The sequence below is a fragment of the Acartia tonsa genome, chromosome 7, assembly GCF_053477335.1.
Source record: "Acartia tonsa isolate MP-2025a chromosome 7, ASM5347733v1, whole genome shotgun sequence".
Classification (NCBI taxonomy): domain Eukaryota; kingdom Metazoa; phylum Arthropoda; class Copepoda; order Calanoida; family Acartiidae; genus Acartia; species Acartia tonsa.
Window position 1 is genome coordinate 3,988,326 of NC_137266.1, and position 19,919 is coordinate 4,008,244.

Here is a 19,919-nt window from a genome sequence, read left to right on the forward strand (position 1 = left end):
TCTACAAATCCTGTGATAAAAAGTATTTAAAACTGATAATCAGAGTGCATGGTAATTTTCAAGGAAGCTTTATAATGTCTTGGGGTGGATTTAGGCTATTTTCCAGGCCTTTTTCGCCCTGTCCTTGAAGCTTGTGGCGAAGCAACTAGTATTAACAAATGAAATATACATTAGCACTTTCTTATAAATATTAAAAATATTTAAAATTAATTAAAAACATTTAAATTGTACATCTTATTATTAAAATTCTGTATATCTCTTAACTAACACTCTCTTAAAGAGAAAGGTGAATGTCTTGGCTCTTACAAAAGCGACAAAGTAAAAAATGTAATAATTCTAGAATTAGCTTTGCTTGGGTTAAATAAAAAGTTAGAAAATATTGAAGAAAAAAATCAAATAAGAGAGACAAAAAAATGAAAAAATAGTTTTCAGATACATTCAATTTTAAGGAGAGAAAAACTAGTAAAGATAAGATATTTAAAAGGGGAGTGTATATGTGTGTGTTGGAGAGTAAGAAAAAAGGGTTAACATAAGATAACATTGAGTAGAAAGGGAGGTGGAAGTGGTCTCTGAGCCTCTATAATTGTGGCCTCTTTATCCCACTCCCTTTTGCTTCTCCAGTATTTTCCTTTTTATTTCCCTTTTGCAAGCATCCTCCAATCTTCCCTCTTTTTTCCATCCTCAATATTCTCTCTACTAATATTGGGCTGAACCAATTTTTATAGGGTTTGGATTTAATTCAGATAATTTTTGAAAGTAGCAAATGTAAAATACCTGTCAAGTACCATTCTGATGTCTATTGTATGCTTTTTGCTTCAATTTTGATTTCCAAAGCTTTTTTTATTATAAAAGAATATAATTATTTTTTTTTACATTTTTAGGCACTACAAAAATTTACCTGGATGATGGATGGCTCTAGTGGCCAACAGTAAGGATGGTTTCAAAAATATTCTTTCAAAAGTTCGATATTTGTGTAATTTAGAAAGTCAGAAAATTTAGCATCTAAACCTTAACTCAATTAATCTAATACCAAAAACAAATTTAGATGGGTGAAAAGTTAAAAGTTAACTTATTTTTATGCTAAATAAAGGTTTCTTAACTCAAATCTACCTTCTATTTCTTGTTTTTAGTTTTAGTTTTTTGAAGCTGTAGAACTTTTTTGGTTAGTTTATTAAAACACAGCAAACATAAGTATGGTATACAAATATACATATGTGGGTTCAGAGAGAGAGTGGAGATTTTCCATAATTCCTGTGAATATTTTATATCACTTGTGTAACACCAAACTTGTATTCTTATTTGGGTTGTAATCATAATGTGCAAGCTGTATGAGTAGTTATAGGAATCATCTTTTGAGAGAGTAAGCTTTGAAGAGATTTTATGAGTATAAGAGGCAGAGAGGGGGGTCATTTCTAGATCAGTCTTGTAAGTAAACCAAGTGGTTAAACTAACAAGGAAATACTGAAAGCGACACCTGTTGGATTTTCAAACAACTAAATTACTACAACCTGATACTAAAGGTATATTGTTTCACAATATTATTTTTTTACATAATTTCTAGTATATAAAATCTATCTACAAAATAAAGGTTTTTAAAAATTATTATTTACCAAATAAATCATAAACATGAGTTATAAATTTGGTTAAAGATATGTCAATAAAAGTGTACTGTTTGGTTATATACATATATCTATCTAATATCAATAAATGTATCATGTCAAAACCACTGATAAATCTTTATATATTGTTATACTGTGTTGTATCTTTATTTGCTTATAGCCTGTAAAATATTGTTCACAACGTTTCTGTTTTTTTTTTAAACTTAAAGCTAAAAATAAATAAAACTTTTAATTAATTTCTCAGAGTATTTTATTTCCAAAAGTTGTACAATAACAAACATTTAGAAAATCACTCTAAATATTTTTATTAAATTTTCATTTATTTTAGATGAAACTTTTGATTGTTGCCCATCTTGGTCTGTGCTGTGCCCTAGCCCTTGCCAACCCTGTACCAGGTATAATTTTCATTTTCTATCTAGGCTGTGGCTACTAAATCAGGGAGGTAGAGAACATTGGGCTGTTTATTACACTAGTCTCCAAAGTTTTATAATAAAGTTTTCTTAATGGTTTACTTAAAAAATTTGGGGACTTGAATTTAATTCTTTGGTTTATTAACTCGAATGTCCAAACGTTTCAACCACTAATTATATCTACATAAAGGGTAGTTTTGTGTATCATCATTGGGGATGTACAACAATATATCAGCCACTGTTTTATCCCTTTACTACTTTTTGCTGTCCAATTTATATATCAAATATATATAGGAGATTAATTATGCTTTAAAATATTTTACCTTATATTAATTTATATTAAAAAAAACATATTAAAATTTAATAAATTCACTGAAGTGATAGAAATTCTTTTCTGCAATTCATTTAATTTGAAATATAATTATAATTCTATGAACAAAGCACGTTTTAGTCTTCTGAACTTTAGTTAAAAATAGGATGTAAAACAAATTTGTTTTCCTAAGTATAGTAAAATTTAAAAATTTAAAAGAGATTTAGTCTCTGAAATATATTCTAAATTAAAATGAAATCTTTTACTCTAAATTGAGTTCGGTTATACAACATAATATTTTTTAAATGAATTATGCAATATTTAGAAATAATGTTTCCTGGATCTTTAATCTATAAACCCTTTTGGAAATGACGGTTTTTTAGATTTAGAATATATGTCTTCAAATATTTACATAGAATAAAATAAAACTCTTTTATTTAGAAGAACAGACAGAAATGGAAGAACCAGCTTATGTTCCAAGGAATCATTACAAAACATGTTGATCTTATTTTTAAAATAATCCTGAAATAATATAGTAAGAAAAGATTTTGTTTGTTTAAAAAGATTAGCTTTCCCAAAAATAAATGCTATGCTCTGATGATGTTAACAATACAAAAAATATTCAACATTTTTTGCTACTTTGAATATATATATATTTTATCCTATTTTTAAAATAAAAGTTGAAGAAGTATTATATCTCACATTTAATATCCTGATTCAGCTAGAAATGGCCATTAAAATTCATTGCAGGACTCTGATAATAAAAATTCCAATTATTTTCTGAGCAATACACAGTTAAAATATCCTTATTCTAGGTTGCATTGATTTTAAAATTTTAGAAATCAAACTGAATTAAATGATTAATTTATTAAGAGATCAGAAAGGCCTTATTATTATTACTTTTAAAATTATTTCAGAAAATTTTTTAAAAAGTTATCATGTTTTTTTAAAGAAAATCTATTTCTATTTGGCAAATTGAAGTTGAGTTGACTGGTTTCATCTCAATTCTTTATCCAACATGGCATTACCAATAAAAACAATTTAGAGAGATTTTCTTTTCTTAGAAAACAGTTTAAGTGCAGTTATCTCTATCTTTAAAGAGTCTTAATGCAAGATTTTCTTTCAGCCTAAATTTTCTTGGATCTTATTTTACATTTTTTACTTTTTAACTATATAAATTGGAATGTATAATAAATTTATAGTATAGATGTATAAAGAGCTTACTATTTGATTTCCGAAGGCAAAGACCTAAAGCTCAGCAGACGAGAAATAATTTTGTTAAACTTTGCTTTCTAAATTCAGCTGTTTAATGCTTTCTTCTGCTTTTTAAAAAAGAAAGGGACAATTTTTGTGAAAAATTGTCATTTCTGTCTAAACTTAAGTGAAGTATTTAAAACTGCCATTATCAATTTCTCACAACTAGGCTTCTGACTATACAATTATATTCATAATCATCTTTTCCGATTTACAATACTGCATTTTTAAACCTAGTTATTTGTGATTAATAAGACATTTTTCCTAATGATGTGAATACTTTGTTGCAAATCAAAATTATTAAGTTTTTAGTGACATCTAGCGACAAATGTAGAACTAATATATTGCAGATGTTCCCAAATTTATTTTTTGCCTGAATTTACGTTGTTTTCAATTATTTTTCCATAAAGGGTTGAGCTCTCTCTCAGGTGGTGGCAAATTAACTATGTCCTTATTTTAAGTAATTAGGTTATTGTCAGTTTTTTGAGATCAGTAGATATTTTACAAAATATTTTTCGACAATTGAACAGTATTTAAACAATGCAAAACGAATTTAACTAGGATGAATGCAAATATCATTGCAGCTCATACAGAGACGTCCAAGAAAAGGGGTAAAGGGGTGTTCACCCCTTTGGACTTTGAAATCTCTTATTTTACACCCTACAAGTTTTTAAAAAATACGTTAGATTACTCCCCTTAAACGTATGGAACACCTCATTCAAAGTAAAAAGCTTGGGCGTCCTTGAGTTCACATTAGTTTCCAATTTGCTCTTTGTTCTTTTGCCAGCACCCGGTTGTATTTACATTTTTGAAAGATTCAGCTGATTTGACAGACCCAACCCACAGACGGTACAAGGCCTTTGAGAAAGGAACAGGGTTACAAATACTATTTATCACTCTATATATATTACTTTAATAAATGTATGATTTCAATTATTTTCAACAAACATCTTCAATATAGAATAGAATTCTCATGTTATGTAAGTAGTTCCTTTTGTGTATAAACTTTCCTGTATCAGATAAAAAATAATATTAATTAAAAGTTTAATTATGTAGTTGAAACAATGTCAAATAATTGTCAGTGTAAAGTTTGTTAATGTTAGCAAGTGTTCATAATTGCTCTACATATTTGTTTTAAACTTTTCATGTAGTGCTAAACATTAAAAATTGTAAACTTTACTCTATAAATACAACATCATCTATAAAAAATTAGATGCACCATAAATAAAAAATTAAATTTAAAGTCCAAACATAATGTAATGATATCTCAGAGAGATGCTGGACTATATTGTTGATATGAGAGTACAACAAGAGCTGGAGAAGATACTGAGCAATGAAGGTAATATACCAATAGATATACAAATAATGAAATAAATGTTCTTTTTTTAATATTTTGTTGGTTTAGATAAATTGATTGTAGAGTAAAAACTGTAGAATATACAGAGACCAATAGCTTTTAAAAGATCAATTAATGATAATATTGGTAGTTCTAATGGAATAGAAAAACATACATATTTTAACTGCTCTTATACAAGTGCACTAGATCCATAAATAAAATTTTAAATTATATGCATTTCAAGTACGCTTGACTTAAACTGAAAACTCACAATGCTCTTTATCATTGTAACATTTAGGTCATAGTTATCTAAATAACAGTCTTTCTTTTCAATCATTGGTTGACATTAACCTACAATGGTATGATTAAATGGAAAGAAACTATTTGAGTTTATGAATAGGTTGATAAATTTTAATGCTGGCAGATTAGCTAACCAACTTTGCATCCAAATGCATTTCAAAGAGATTTAGTTCCTTCATTTTAGTTCATTAATGGTTGAAATTCATCTAAACAAAGTTTTAAAATGATTAAGAATAAGAAAATATTTTTAACATTTTTTTTCTCATTGAAAGTTTGTTCAATTCAATTACTTTTTGGTAAAGTTACAATAATTTAGGTAAAATAAAGATATAACTATTTTCTTCTGTAATTTTTAAGTTTAATTTTTAAAAATATTAAAAGTTATTTTCAGTAATCTTCTAAAATTATTTGTATATATTCTATTATATAAAGTACTACGCGTCTGTCCTGAAGGATCTCGCTAACCGCAGAACCGATATTGTTATCTATTACAGTGAAGCTTCTTAGAGGTCCTGGGAAGGTTTTAAACTATTTTTGGGGAGGGTGTCTTCACCCCCCTCCCCCCAAAAAATTATTTTTTTACATTTTTGAATCTTAATTTTAAAATGGGATGCGGTCGACTTTTCCCCCTCCTACCTTAAGTGCCCCTAGAGGCTTCTAGGGGCGTAGCCGCTAGTTTGTATATATGCTAATCCAGACTGAAATGAGCCTAATTTAGTAGGTACTGCATATATTGCAATAACTTTTTCCCATACATTGTAGAGTACATATGTACTTCCTTATAAAAAAAACATTTCTTTCACTTGAACTAACCTCAATCCTTCATACTGAAAGAAGTTTCCTCAATGAAATTATGATTAATAACCAAATATAAACACCAAACAGTCTCAATCAATCTTATGCTCTACATTTCTTTATTTACATTTTTTGCTTTTTTATCTTAATGAAAGCTAATCAAATATATATTTATTTTATTCCGTTTATTCTGTGTGGGTAGACTTCAATAAACTTTGAAATGTTAATCTAAATCAAATCTTACCAACAGAAGCTTAACACAAGTTAGATTAGATTATTTGGCATTGACTTAACAAACATTAATCTGTCCTAATAAACATTATTTCAATATCAAGACTATTTTAAAAAATGTTTATTTTATTGACATTTTAAAAATTAAAAATTTATATTTTAAAATCAAGTTAAATTTTATTTTTCCTTCAGTAATTAAAGATAAATAGCAAACTTTCATTTTTTATAGGATTGTATTTCCCATACCAAATGTAAAAGAAATTAATGAGACCTTCAGAAGCAACCAAAGAATAGAAGCATAATCATTAATCAGTCTTTTCATTCCATGTCAACAAATAGGAACAAAATATACATTTCTCTTAGCTTTTATTATTAGTGCAGCTGTTCTTTAATTCTAAACATTGTCGGTAAGAATATAATATTTTGAGATATCTTTAACAATTAATGGTCTACTTTGTAACTCACTTTGTCACATATAGTAGGTTGCCACATAGTAGGTTGGTATATACAAGGGAAATGGGGCTATTTTTTTCTTGGAGGAAATTGTAATAAAATGTTTTGACTACCTATTCTGTGATGACTTAATATTTCTTGGAATAACTGTTTTTTGTTTTTGATAAAAAAATATATTACAAAATAAGTAAATTAATTGATAATGCAATCTACTTGAAAGGATAGGTATATTATTCTGTACTTCTATATTGATATTGGCATATTTTCTATTGTTCAATATAATTGGTTTTTCATATGCACACATCTTATGCACTTAACAGTACACTATAATTAGTTTTGTTTATAATTATATAATTCTAATAAAAAAAATAGTGTAGAACTCAATTTCAATAAATAAGAATAGTATTATAGTACATTAAACAAAGCTATATTTAACTTAAATTTCTAGACTAAATAAATGTTTAAACATCAATTGAAATAAACTTTCTGGTAAATATTTAGCTTTATTATTCTAAAGAAAAATTTATTTTTAAACAAATGGGATATTTTATTAAAGATCTTTTAAACTAGAATTTTAAATATAACAGGATAAAATACATGTTCAGAAAATTTTAGAATTCGTACTTTATAAGTTGCATTAAATTATTGCCTGTCAAGCAATGCAGTTAGTTCTAATTAAATGTTTCAACAATTAGAGTATAATTAATTGCTATACATGAAAATGTACAATTAAATTGTAAATAATATTTGAATTAGTTTACTTTAAGGGTTTACTGTCCTTCAGGTTATTTTAAACTTGGTTTGGGCTTTGGAACTTTTTTTTGTTTAAAACACTTTAACAAACATTGATTTATATTGCTTTCTGCATAGTTTATTTTAGAATTGTTGTTGGTATTAATAGAGGTAAACCTCAGAATTCAAAATCTATATTTAACTATTATTAGTGTTTTAGCTTTGCTTGCTTTGAATAATAATCAAAGATTAATATGCTATAAAAATGTACAAAATATTTTGCAAAAAACTTAAAGTTAAAGGTACATAAATTTGGGGTATAGTCCCTTTTCGTGGCTATGCTTCTTAAGGGGCTTTTCATCGTATTTTCACAGTAGCTTTAATAGGTTAGGTTAGGTGATTGCCTGCAGGGTTAGGCAATTGGCCCCACAGAAGCTAGAAATAGGAGAAAAACTACTGTGAAAATACGACAAAACGCCGCTTAAGAGGCGTTGTCACGAAAAAGACTACACCCTAAATTAGAAGTAAAAGTTTTTTATGAATTACATTTTAAAATATAAGTAACAGAAAAGTAACTTATAAAAGGTTTACAATATATATAAGTTAACAGATTGACAGACCTAATGAATTGTAAAGTCTCTGATCTTCACAACAGCAGCCAGTAAAATTTATTCTTTCTGAGGAAAAATTATTTCATAAGTTGATAATGGTACGTAATTGCTTGCTATGGAGTAGCTTTGCTATTTATTCATATATACAGGTATGAAGACAAAGAGAGCATGGAGAAACAGATGGGGAAATAAATATGCTGATAACAAGTAAGATAGATAGATAGATAGATAGATAGATAGATAGATAGATAGATAGATAGATAGATAGATAGATAGATAGATAGATAGATAGATAGATAGATAGATAGATAGATAGATAGATAGATAGATAGATAGATAGATAGATAGATAGATAGATAGATAGATAGATAGATAGATAGATAGATAGATAGATAGATAGATAGATAGATAGATAGATAGATAGATAGATAGATAGATCTATATTAGTTTAAATAATAATAAAAGGAAATATTGACGTCTGGATAAATGATTAAATATATATTAGTCTATATGGGATAAAAGAAACTTGTACCTTATAGCACTGAGGTGGATTTTTTTAAAAAATTGCCCCACTGATCGCTTAGTGAGGCAAATTTGTTTTCGTGAAAAATCGACCAAAATCACATTAAATCTACAAAAATTAAACAAAATCATAGAAGGGTTATTAACATAAGATTTTATTTTATTTTTGTAGATTTTTGATGTGATTTTGGAGGATTTTTCACGTAAACAATTTTGTTCCACTAAGCGATTAGTGGGGCAAATTTTTTTAAAGAATCCACCTATATTTTATTGCAAATAAAAAGGAATATTACTACAACATGTAAAAAGTATATTTTCCATATGTATTTTTGTACACCTGGAATTTAGACAAATACTTTCGAATACAAAATGATGGGTAACTTTTTAATCTTTGTGAAGGGTTTATTTTACTATATGAATATGTATGATAAAAGATCAAGGATGACAACATCCACAACATTCATAAATTGTAAAAAAAAACGTTTAATTGTTTAATGCAATAAATCATTAAATCATTGCAATACATGATTATTTACTGACTGACGGTCCAAGTACATTATATACTAGGAATTTTTTTTCAAAAGAAAATTGCTAACCAATTATTAAACTTTTTTAGAGATCTTACAGAAAGTATACACATACAAAATAAAAAATTATCTTAAATCTGCGTAAATATATACAACAGCTTTAATCAACAAAAGCACCATTTGTTTTAAAGAATAAGTTTTCTTATTTTGAGCAGAAATATTCTTTGCATGTCCAACAGCTTAGACTTATTCTCTCATACAGAGGTATTAAATATAGACATATGAATTATAGATACATAATACTTGTTGCTTTTATGTCAGTTCTGCATATATAAGTAAATTAAGAGAAATGTCTTGGCCCATGAAAACCCTTTATGCTTTAAACACTTAGAACTTTCTGACAAAGAGTGTGTAATAAAAGCACTCAGTGGCATACTTCTTTAAGGAAGTATGTTTACAAGGTTCTAAACCAATTAGTTTTTCAACCTTTTCGATACAATTGTAATTATATTGTATTGTTAGAGATTATCTAACTACGTTTACAATTGTAATACAGAAACAATATTTATTACTTTATAGCCTATCTATCTAAGTTTTATTTTCTAAAAATATAATCTTCTTTTCTTTTTATCTTTATGGGTAATACAATAAAAGACTAATGTTGTTTAAGAAGCAAAGTTACTTGAAATTCCTTTTTTGCTCTGTCAGTACTGGCAAATCTACTTAATAGATATTATATATTTGTTTTAAAATGAAGACGAAGAAAGTCTCTCAATGACGTCATAAAAATGAGGGATAAGGAGAGGAGAAGTGGGAAAAAAAACCCTAAAAAAGATATGGATAATCCCTCGTTTTCATGACGTAACATGCTGATTTTTTGAGGGACTTTTTTCGTCTTCTTTTAAAATAGTTGCAAAATTATTCAAACTTTTGTTTATAATTTTCCTTGTTTAATCTAAACTTTATTATCTATGGTGGAAACCCCGTTTTTCATTCGTTTCATAACATAGCTATTTAAGTTATTAGTTTTATGACTCCTTGCCTAATATTGGACGTGTTCATCCTTGTTTAAGTTAAAAATAAGTAATTTTTGTTATTGTGCACAAGTGTTTTTAATGTGGCAATATATTTACCAAACTACCATTATTTTCCATACCTACAGTGTTTAAACGAAACATAAATATAAATTTCAGAAATGAGGTAGAAATTTTTATAAGCTTTATGTAGAATCTGCACTAAATCATAAAAAAAAAACATTATTTTCTTTTTCAGGACTGGCTTTGTCTTAGAAAATAAAAAAATACTTATTATAAATTATTTGTACAATGTTCTAAAGCAACAGGATGTCTGTTCTTGAAATAAACTTTGTGGGGATATGTAAATTGTGAACTTATTTAATCCCGAAATATATCAGGCTATCAGCCGTCTATCTTGAATAGGAGTAAAGAAAATCATGAAAACTTAAATATCTAGGAATCGAACTAGCACCCCAACTAATAAGCAAATATCAGTAAAACTTTATAAAGTATTCAATCCCTGAAAATTTTAGCCGTCTATCTAGAATAGGAGTTGAGATATTCATGAACACTTAAAAATGTAGGAATCGATCTAGCACCCCAATTAATTGACGAATCTTAATGAAGCTTTGTGAAAATATGAAGAATGTCAACATATTTAATCCCTGAAAATTTCAGGTTTCTATATTAAAAAGGGACTGAGAAAATCACGTTTCCCCCACTCTGTCTCTGACAGACGGACGGACAGACGGATGGACATTTCGAATTATAGAGTAGCTTCAGTACTAAAAAATCATATTTGAGAGAAGGTTAATTTATATGTCAACCGCTATTCTAAAGTCAAACATACATCAATTTATATATTTCTTTCCTCCATAAAAAAAAATCTTAAAATGAGAGTACGGTAGACCTTAAGTTGATCTGCAAATTTTCAATTTTTAAATATAACACTTTTTCTCATTCGAATCTGGTGGATAAGAACTGGTTCCTATCCATACGAAAAAACTATGTCTAGCATCGTATTATATCCAGTTTCCTACGAATATAAAAATGTACAATCAAAAGATTAAAACCAGTTTTTTAGCCCGTGTTTTGGTTTTAATCTTTTGATTGTACATTCTATATCCGCGGAAAGCTGTTTATAATACGATGCGAGAAGTAACTATTACATGTTCTTTGCATTTTATAATATTTTGTTCTTTAGTTTGTTGTTGTTGTTGGTATGTTTAACCAAACACCGACCTTTGAACACACGGAAAATAAAAATAAATTGAAAATTTCTTTGTGTAGTGAAGGTAATTGAAAAGACAGGGAGCAATATTCTGAAATAAAATGGGATGCGATATTCTGACACCCAAGTTAAGTAACAGACAACCAACCCTTTGATTGTACGGCTTTTGTCTGGAAGTCCTAACTGAGCATGGTGATGAGTTGCTGCGGCTGTTTGTGGGCCAAACAAACCCGACGCCTCCTCGACAGCAAGCAGGCACACTATCATTGACGCTAATGCCGTGGGTTGACAAATTTATAAAATGGTGTTTCATAACCTAAATAAGTTTTAGTAGCGAACCTACTCTATGATTAGAAATGTCCGTCTGTCCATATGTCTGAAACGTTTTATAGTCTACATATTTTCCCCAAGTTTGATTTTGATTATTCAATTAATTGGAGTGCTAGATCGATTCCTAGATTTTTAGGTTTTCATGGTTTTCTCGATTCCTATTCAGGATTGACGGCTGAAATTATCAGGGATTGATTATGCTCATGTTCTCATATTTCCATCAAGTTTCATTAAGAGTTGTCTATTAATTGCGGTGCTATATCGATTCCTAGATTTTTAAGGTTGTGTGATTTTAAAAGTTTTTGATTTCTCTATTTTACCAAGATAAATGTTTATTGTATGACACTGCTTTTTAGTATTTTTTCCCCGATATCCATTCATAATTTTATGGATGTTGTCATCCTTGTTTAGTTATTAGACTAAAAGTGATTAAGATCCTTGTTTTACTGGTTACAATTTAAACGTTTTTTTTATTGTTTCTCTATCCTTATTTAAATACAGTTTCTGGCTAAAATATCTTTTTTTGTGCATTGCATTTACCACCCTCCTAAACCTCGAGTTTAATGCATTTATTTTAACAATTTCTAGAAACGTATTAGGTGTTCTGTTTTATTAAATTACTGGTGGCTACGCCCCCTGAAGCCTCTAGGGGCACTTAAGGTAGGAGAGGGAAAAGTCGACCTTATCCTTTTTTAAAATTGAGTTTCAAAAGAGTAAAAAAAGTATTTAAGGGGGGGGGAGAGGTAGATATACCACACTTTTCTGGGATCTTGCTGAGTCAAGTATCAACTGTTGGGAATATCAAAGGATGACTCCATGCAAAATTTGAGCCGGATCCGGCCAAAACCGGCCGTGAATTTTATGAAAAACCGGTTTTTTTCCGGTTTTTAGGGGGTATCTGTAAATCGATTCAGCTGGAGCAAAACCGGTTAGAGGTACAAAAAATTTTACTTCACATGAAATTTAGCCAATGCAATTGCCTACAAAAATGTACTTCATCATCAACTTGATTGGACAACTCTTTCCCCTCCTAAATGTCCATTAAAACCTCGGAAACGGCAAAAATCGCCAAAAATCAAGCCTTCGGCGGCAAATAACGGCTAAACGGTAAGCCGGAGGCGAATGAAACATAAATAAAGAAATGTCTGCCTCAAAAAGTTGTTCAACATCAAAGAGATGCTTGAAGTCTCTAAAATGACTCCTTCCCCTCCTTTAAGGGGAAAAACTGAAAAAACGTGATTTTCAAAAGTATGCCCACTTCGTGGGTGTGGGGGGGCACTGAACCCGTCACCCCAGGGTCACCAAATATAAAGTTTAGGCAGCCCACAATGCTGAATTTTCACCAAGTGAAAGTCTTGTGTCATTATCTCTAATAAGAAAAAAGTTATTAATTAATTAAAATTTCAAATTGTGATTTTTTGATGGATTTCTTTGATGAAATGACAGGCCGGTCAATTTTTAGGCCATTTTTTGCGGTTTTTGGGCCGTCACGCCCAAACGGTTTGAGATAATCTCACGGGACCTTTTGCCCAACCTAAGTCTGGTTATTTGTAAGGTCTAAGAAGAAAAAAAATCCCGGATTGGATGAAGCACGACGTCGCTGCGTGCCGTCAAAAATCGCTGGTCGGCTCATTTTGCCCCCTCAAACCCTCAGCTCGTGCCATTTTTCTGTGTAAAGATTATAATTATAATCTTTTGCATAAGTCTGTTTTTTTTCCTAGACCTCACAAATAACCAGACTTAGGTTGGGCAAAAGGTCCCGTGAGATTATCTCAAACTGTTTGGGCGTGACGGCCCAAAAACCGCAAAAAATGGCCTAAAAATTGACCGGCCTGTCATTTCATCAAAGAAATCCATCAAAATATCACAATTTGAAATTTTAATTAATTAATAACTTTTTTCTTATAAGAGATAATGACACAAGACTTTCACTTGGTGAAAATTCAGCATTGTGGGCCGCCTAGACTTTATATTTGGTGACCCTGGGGTGACGGGTTCAGTGCCCCCTACACCCACGAAGTGGGCATACTTTTGAAAATCACGTTTTTTCAGTTTTTCCCCTTAAAGGAGGGGAAGGAGTCGTTTTAGAGACTTCAAGCATCTCTTTGATGTTGAACAACTTTTTGAGGCAGACATTTCTTTATTTATGTTTCATTCGCCTCCGGCTTACCGTGTAGCCGTTATTTGCCGCCGAAGGCGTGATTTTTGGCGATTTTTGCCGTTTCCGAGGTTTTAATGGACATTTAGGAGGGGAAAGAGTTGTCCAATCAAGTTGACGATGAAGTACATTTTTGTAGGCAATTGCATTGGCTAAATTTCATGTGAAGTAAAATTTTTTGTACCTCTAACCGGTTTTGCTCCAGCTGAATCGATTTACAGATACCCCCTAAAAACCGGAAAAAAACCGGTTTTTCATAAAATTCACGGCCGGTTTTGGCCGGATCCGGCTCAAATTTTGCATGGAGTCATCCTTTGATATTCCCAACAGTTGATACTTGACTCAGCAAGATCCCAGAAAAGTGTTGTATATCTAGGGAGAGGTGAAGACACCCTCCCCTAAAAAAGTTTAAAACCTTCCCAGAAGAAGATTCACTGTAAACGAGAACAATATCGGTTCAGTGGTTAGCGAGATCCTTCGAAACAGACAAAAAACGCTTACTGCATTATATAATGGGATAGTTTTACCTTTAAAAAAGTAATTTATTTATAAAAGTAGAACTTTCTAAAAACATCCATTTAGGAAATAAGTTATTTAGCCTGGCACTATTAACTGTTTTAACACCCTAACTAGTTGGATCCTCTCTTTTGCTTTATTTTATGTATAGAAATTGTGTATTTCATTTAGTCAAAGTGACGTTATTTCATTCATTTACGAATATACCACAATTTTGAAGCAGGACAAATCCAAACAACTGAACACACTCTGCGTACCATGCTCATAAAATTTAGATTTAAAAATTATGTCTGGCTTTTTTGGCAGCAAAATATATTTGTCATTTATGTTTATGATTCTGTTGAGCCAAAATATATGTTTTATCTAGAAGCAAAGCTTTTTTATCAAGAGGTCACAACATTAGATAGATGCAAAATATTCTACGTTCTATTCACTAATCTACCTACTAGCGACTACGCCCCATAGAGGCCTCTACGGGCACTTAAGGAGTGGGGAGTCGAATTTGATTACCCAATTTCTTATTTTAGATTTTAAAAGAAAATGTAAAAAAAAAAATTTTGTGAGGGGGAAAAATATTTTTTTTTTTTAGGGGGGGTTATCAGCCCCCTTCATTATAAATCTTAGTTTTAAAAATTATAAAAAAAATTTGGGGGGAGGGATATTTTTTTCTAGGGGCGATTTCTCTTTGCAGGGTTTTGGTACCCTCCCCCAAAATAGTTATAAACCTTCCCGTGACCTATGAGAAGCTACCCTGTTAAAGAGAACCATGATCGGATCAGCGGTTAGCGAGATCCTTCGGTACACACACACAGACAGACAGACACATAGACAAACATACATCCTGTTACTTAATTAGAAGGATTGTTCTAATTAGCTATCCCATTCTTTAACAAACTTATGAATGTAGGAGCTATGGATTCTGGATAACTGCTCTCAACAAGGCTGGAAACTACAAAAGAGGTAAAAGGGAAGGTAAGATGATAGACATACTATATCTAGATTACGCTACTGACCCGATTTTCTGTCAATCAGACATTACCTCTCTTGTCTTATTACCTTTATAGGTAAGATAAATGTATGTCAAGTTTTACGATTATAATATAAAATTTTCTCGTATTCATTCGAATCCGGTGTATTGGAACCGGTTCTAATCCATACAAAAAAGCTATGTATAGCATCGTATTATATCCATCTTTCTTCGAATATAAAAATGTACAATCATCAGATTAAAACCATTTTTTTAGCCGGTGCCTTCGGCACCTCGGTGTTTAGCCCGGGTTTAACTAGTTTTAATCTCATAATAGTACATTCTATATCCGCGGAAAGCTGTTTATACTACGATGCGAGAAATAACTAATAAAACTATCTAAAAGAATAGTTTTCTAAAATGATAGAAACCTCCATTCTTGCATATAATGGAAAAATTCTTCACCTATTCCCAGAGATATAATTGTTTCTTTAAACTTTTATGGAAAGTGCAGTTATTTGATTGTAAATTAAACAAGTCCTTAATGTTACATAAAGGTGTCTGTTTAAAAACTTTCCGAATTCTACTAAATCTAAAAAAACTTGCAATGTCCAAACGTTTCCACCCTTAATGTTAATTGTGTAATTATTATTGTCCCTTTTCTTATTTTCATACAGTGTTGTTTTTATTTTAGCTCCATTTGTACCCGCAATGAGTGCAGCTCAACCACCAGTCAACATTTTCAAAGGTATCAAATATTTTAACCCAAGCCCCATTTTCAATTTCAGTGAAAAAAAAATATTTTTTGGGGGGAGGGTATTTTTGTTTATGGGTGGCTTCTGTTATTATGGAGATGAAACCCTACCCCAAGATAGTTATATAATATACCATCCCAGGATCTATGAGAATCAACAACGTAAAGGTGAACCATATCGGAATAGCGTTAGCGAGAGCCTTTGGTACAAACAGAAAGACAGACAAAAGGATTTTTGTGTTTCTTTTTTAAAATCTTTTAAATCTATATACCCATTTTGTATCATATATATGTATAAAACATTTTTACACATATAAGAATATTCTTTATAAACGCTATCAAAACTCCAAAAGTAATATTTCCTATTACATGAAAAAATACCTGAAATATTGTTTTTTTTTCTGAATATTGGTTTAAGTTTTCATATTGCTAACCTGAATACTGATGAGGGTTACTTAGAAAACTACAAAATTTCCAATTATTACAACAAAGAAATCTTAAAAATGAATAATTGAGATAGAAAATAACAAATTGATTGAGTAAATTAAATCCATTTTAAATTGTTGAAAATTTGGATATTTTTTTTGTGTATAATGTTGGCGTTAAACTTGATTGAGGCAAAATTATTTTTGGTAAAAATCTACAAAAAAAATCAACAAAATCTTACGTTAATAACCCTATTATGATTTTTTTTATTTTTGTAGATTTTTAACGCGATTTTGGAGGATTTTCACAAAAATAATTTTGCCTAACTGGAAAAGAAGTAATGTCTTATCCATAATCTCGGTACCTTTGTCCTATTTTATTTCTCCAAGTTCTGGTACAACCATATTTTCTTGAAAATGTATTTGCTTATTTCACCTTAACTATTTTGCTACGTCTAGTTGTGTCTATCTTCTTGTCTTAAAAGTGAAATATGAACAAATAAAAAACATTCTTCTCAACAATGAAAGGAACTATAAAAATGCAATTTCCTTTTTCTTTTGTAAGCTAATGAAAAAACTTTTTTGTTCCTTCAACAATCTTAACAAAAGCTCTTTTATTTTATTTTATATTAAAAAAGCGGATCTTTACTAGAACTATTTTCTCCTTTTTCATTCTTGTATATTTTTTCAAATTTTCAATTTTAAAAAAAAATGTATCAATTTTGTTGAAAAATTTTATAAGTATATCTGAATATTGTATTTTTATTGGAAAACGAAATTTTATTAACCCAAACTTAAGCTTATCTATAAACTCTCAAACTGAAAAAGAATTTTTCAGTAAACTGAAGAAAAGTGTATTAAATTTTTGTATCTGGAAAGGAATTTAGATTGTATATTTTAATTTCATGCATTTTTCTGAATGAATTTCAAAATGAAATAAAATGTCACAATAGGATCTTTTTGCATACTTGTACATTTTTATATTTCATGAAAATCGTTTTGCTTCAGCTCATACCAACAACGAAATTAATTCGAAAAAATATCACAAAACCTGTACGTGATTTAATATTATTTTAGATTTAGTTCGCTTGTTGGCTATACCTTATTCCTGGTTTTGCTTTAGAATATTGTCTTCTATCATACAGTCTGGTATTTGGGGAGGGGGGAGTGAGGGTATTTTAGAAATACAGCCCCCTGGCAAAATTCTGTGAATCCAACAATCTGTCTACTAAGAGTTTAAAATGCCTAAAAGCAACCTAAATTGTAAAATATTTATATATAAACATTTGACAGTCTATCAATAAATTTAGTTTGTCCTAAATATATTCATATTTTTACCCATTTTGACTTAAATATAACTATCGATCTATTCATCAACTATGGAAACTTATTTATCTTCCTATCCACCAATCCATACATCTATCAAACTATTATTTATTTTCTATTTTATAACCATCCATTTATTTCAGAGGAGTCTCACTTGAAGGAGCTTATCCCCGACCATGATTATACGCAGTAAATCAACAACTTCTCATCATGACCTAACTCTGGTTAGGGTTAGTTATGATAACCTTAGATAACCAGAGAATTATTCCAACAAAAATTAAACAACTTAACCACTCTTTTGACTTTGGAATAAAATTTGTTTTTGTATATTTTATTTAACTAATGTTTCAAAATTTGTAAGAAGTTCTTTTTTTTATTTATAAAAAGAGGCTAGCAATGATATATCTTTACAGTATAGTGTTTTATTAATTTTTAATTATAAAAAAATGTGAATTTTGTAATAATATGTCTTCCATATTTGATGAAAAATTGTCTTCCAGTTCATGAAACTATGTATTGAAAAAATCTAGATAAGTTTTTATGAGAATGTTACTTTTCAAAAAAAGATTTTCAATACCAAGAATATTGAACATTATAGCATAAGAAGCTCAAACGTATAATAACTGAGTTTTGCTCTTTTTTCCAGCGAAAAAAAGTATTTATTTGACTTAAATGTCCCAAAAATATTAAACTTCACAAAAATTTGACATTCTAAATTATTATAGAGAGGCTTTCTATGGACTAGGCTTTCAGCTTTAATATAAAAATATCAGGGAAACTTAAATTGCATTTTAAGATTTGGACAGTGTTAATCTTTCCTTCAACAAAAAAAGAATTAACAATTACAATTTATCACAATAGCCTGTTCCAAAATTTTAGAAATGATAATTTGAGTGGCTCTAACTATGGACTTGTGTGTAACTCTGTCTTCCAGCATAATAACTCTATGTAGAAATTTTGGCTAAAAAATAAATGTATCTTTTTCTTTTTATATATGATTGTATTATTCTTTGTTAGATTTTCAAAGTTTTTCTATAGCTATGGTATATCTTTCCGTTCGTCCGTATGACAGAATCAAATAATATTGACTTTCTTAGCTTCTGTGAAAGATACATGGTTGTAAGGCATGCCACTCCTTGACTGATTGAAGTTATTCATTTAGCTTTTTTCACTATTTTTTTCAATATAATAACATGATTTGTAAAAAGAAAAGCAGCTAACAAGCTGCTTAAAACAGTAAGACTGCCATTGATTTTTAGCCATGAAACTTTTGTAGGAGCAGTGAAAATCTATTGTAAAAAGTAAAAGCAGCTAAAAAGCTTTTTAAAGTAGTCTGACCACTATGAATCTTTTTACTCAATTATGATTTATATTGATGGGAATGTTGACAGTTTCAGCCTTCTATCTTTAACAGGAGCCAAGAAAATCAGTTGTAAAAAATAAAAGCTGCTTAAAAGCAGTCCGACCGATACGGATGTTTTATACATAATTATGCCTTATATTGGTGGGAATGTTGACTAGAAGTTTCAGTCTTTAATCTTTTACAGTAGCCGAAAAAATCAGTTGTAAAAAATTTAAAGATGCTAAAAAGCAGTCCAACCGCTACGGATATATCTATTTTACTTATTCGATACTTCGATATTGATGGGAATGTTGACAAGAAGTTTCAGCCTTCTATCTTTTATAGGAGCTTAAAAACGTTTGAGACAGACAGACATTTCATATTATAGAGTAGAATCGCTGTGCTAAAATTAAGAAAATAAAATCAAAAGGCAAAATCATTTATTGTTCCAAACTGACTCATATACAGTGTGTTTTTTTATAAAAACTTTTTTAAAAAGCAATTTTACCCCACTTATAGTTATAAGAATCTATTGATTAATGGCTTATTTTCTTCGTTTTTAATGCAATTAATGGAACATTAAAAAAATATTTCAGTTTTTTAATTAAAAAGCGCAGTAAAATCTAAATTTCAAAACTTAGGTGACAACATCTGAAAATGGTTATAGTGCATTTTTCTTATGCTCAAATCTTCTACCCTCTGCAAGAAAAAAATAGATTTCAGTAGTCAACTTTGGGGGGCCAGTACTCCCTTC

General features: G+C 29.6%; 2 protein-coding genes across 3 annotated transcripts in view; both read left to right on the forward strand.

Annotated features, from left to right (window-relative positions):
• Positions 1-19,919, forward strand: part of LOC145324686 (glutamine--fructose-6-phosphate aminotransferase [isomerizing] 2-like) — a 181,468-nt gene that overhangs the window by 32,193 nt on the left and 129,356 nt on the right. The gene's annotated exons all lie outside the window — the stretch shown is intronic.
• Positions 1,059-18,814, forward strand: LOC145324682 (uncharacterized). 2 transcript variants are annotated; one of them, XM_080167272.1, is made up of 8 exons: positions 1,059-1,520; positions 1,948-2,014; positions 2,781-2,818; positions 4,863-4,932; positions 8,201-8,258; positions 15,259-15,323; positions 16,013-16,066; positions 17,967-18,814. In XM_080167272.1, the coding sequence occupies exons 2-8, from the start codon at positions 1,948-1,950 to the stop codon at positions 18,014-18,016; spliced, it is 402 nt and encodes a 133-aa protein (XP_080023398.1). In that variant the 5' UTR covers positions 1,059-1,520; the 3' UTR covers positions 18,017-18,814. The 2 variants fall into 2 exon arrangements, with proteins under 2 accessions (XP_080023398.1, XP_080023399.1); XM_080167273.1 differs by having other exon boundaries at positions 15,259-15,311.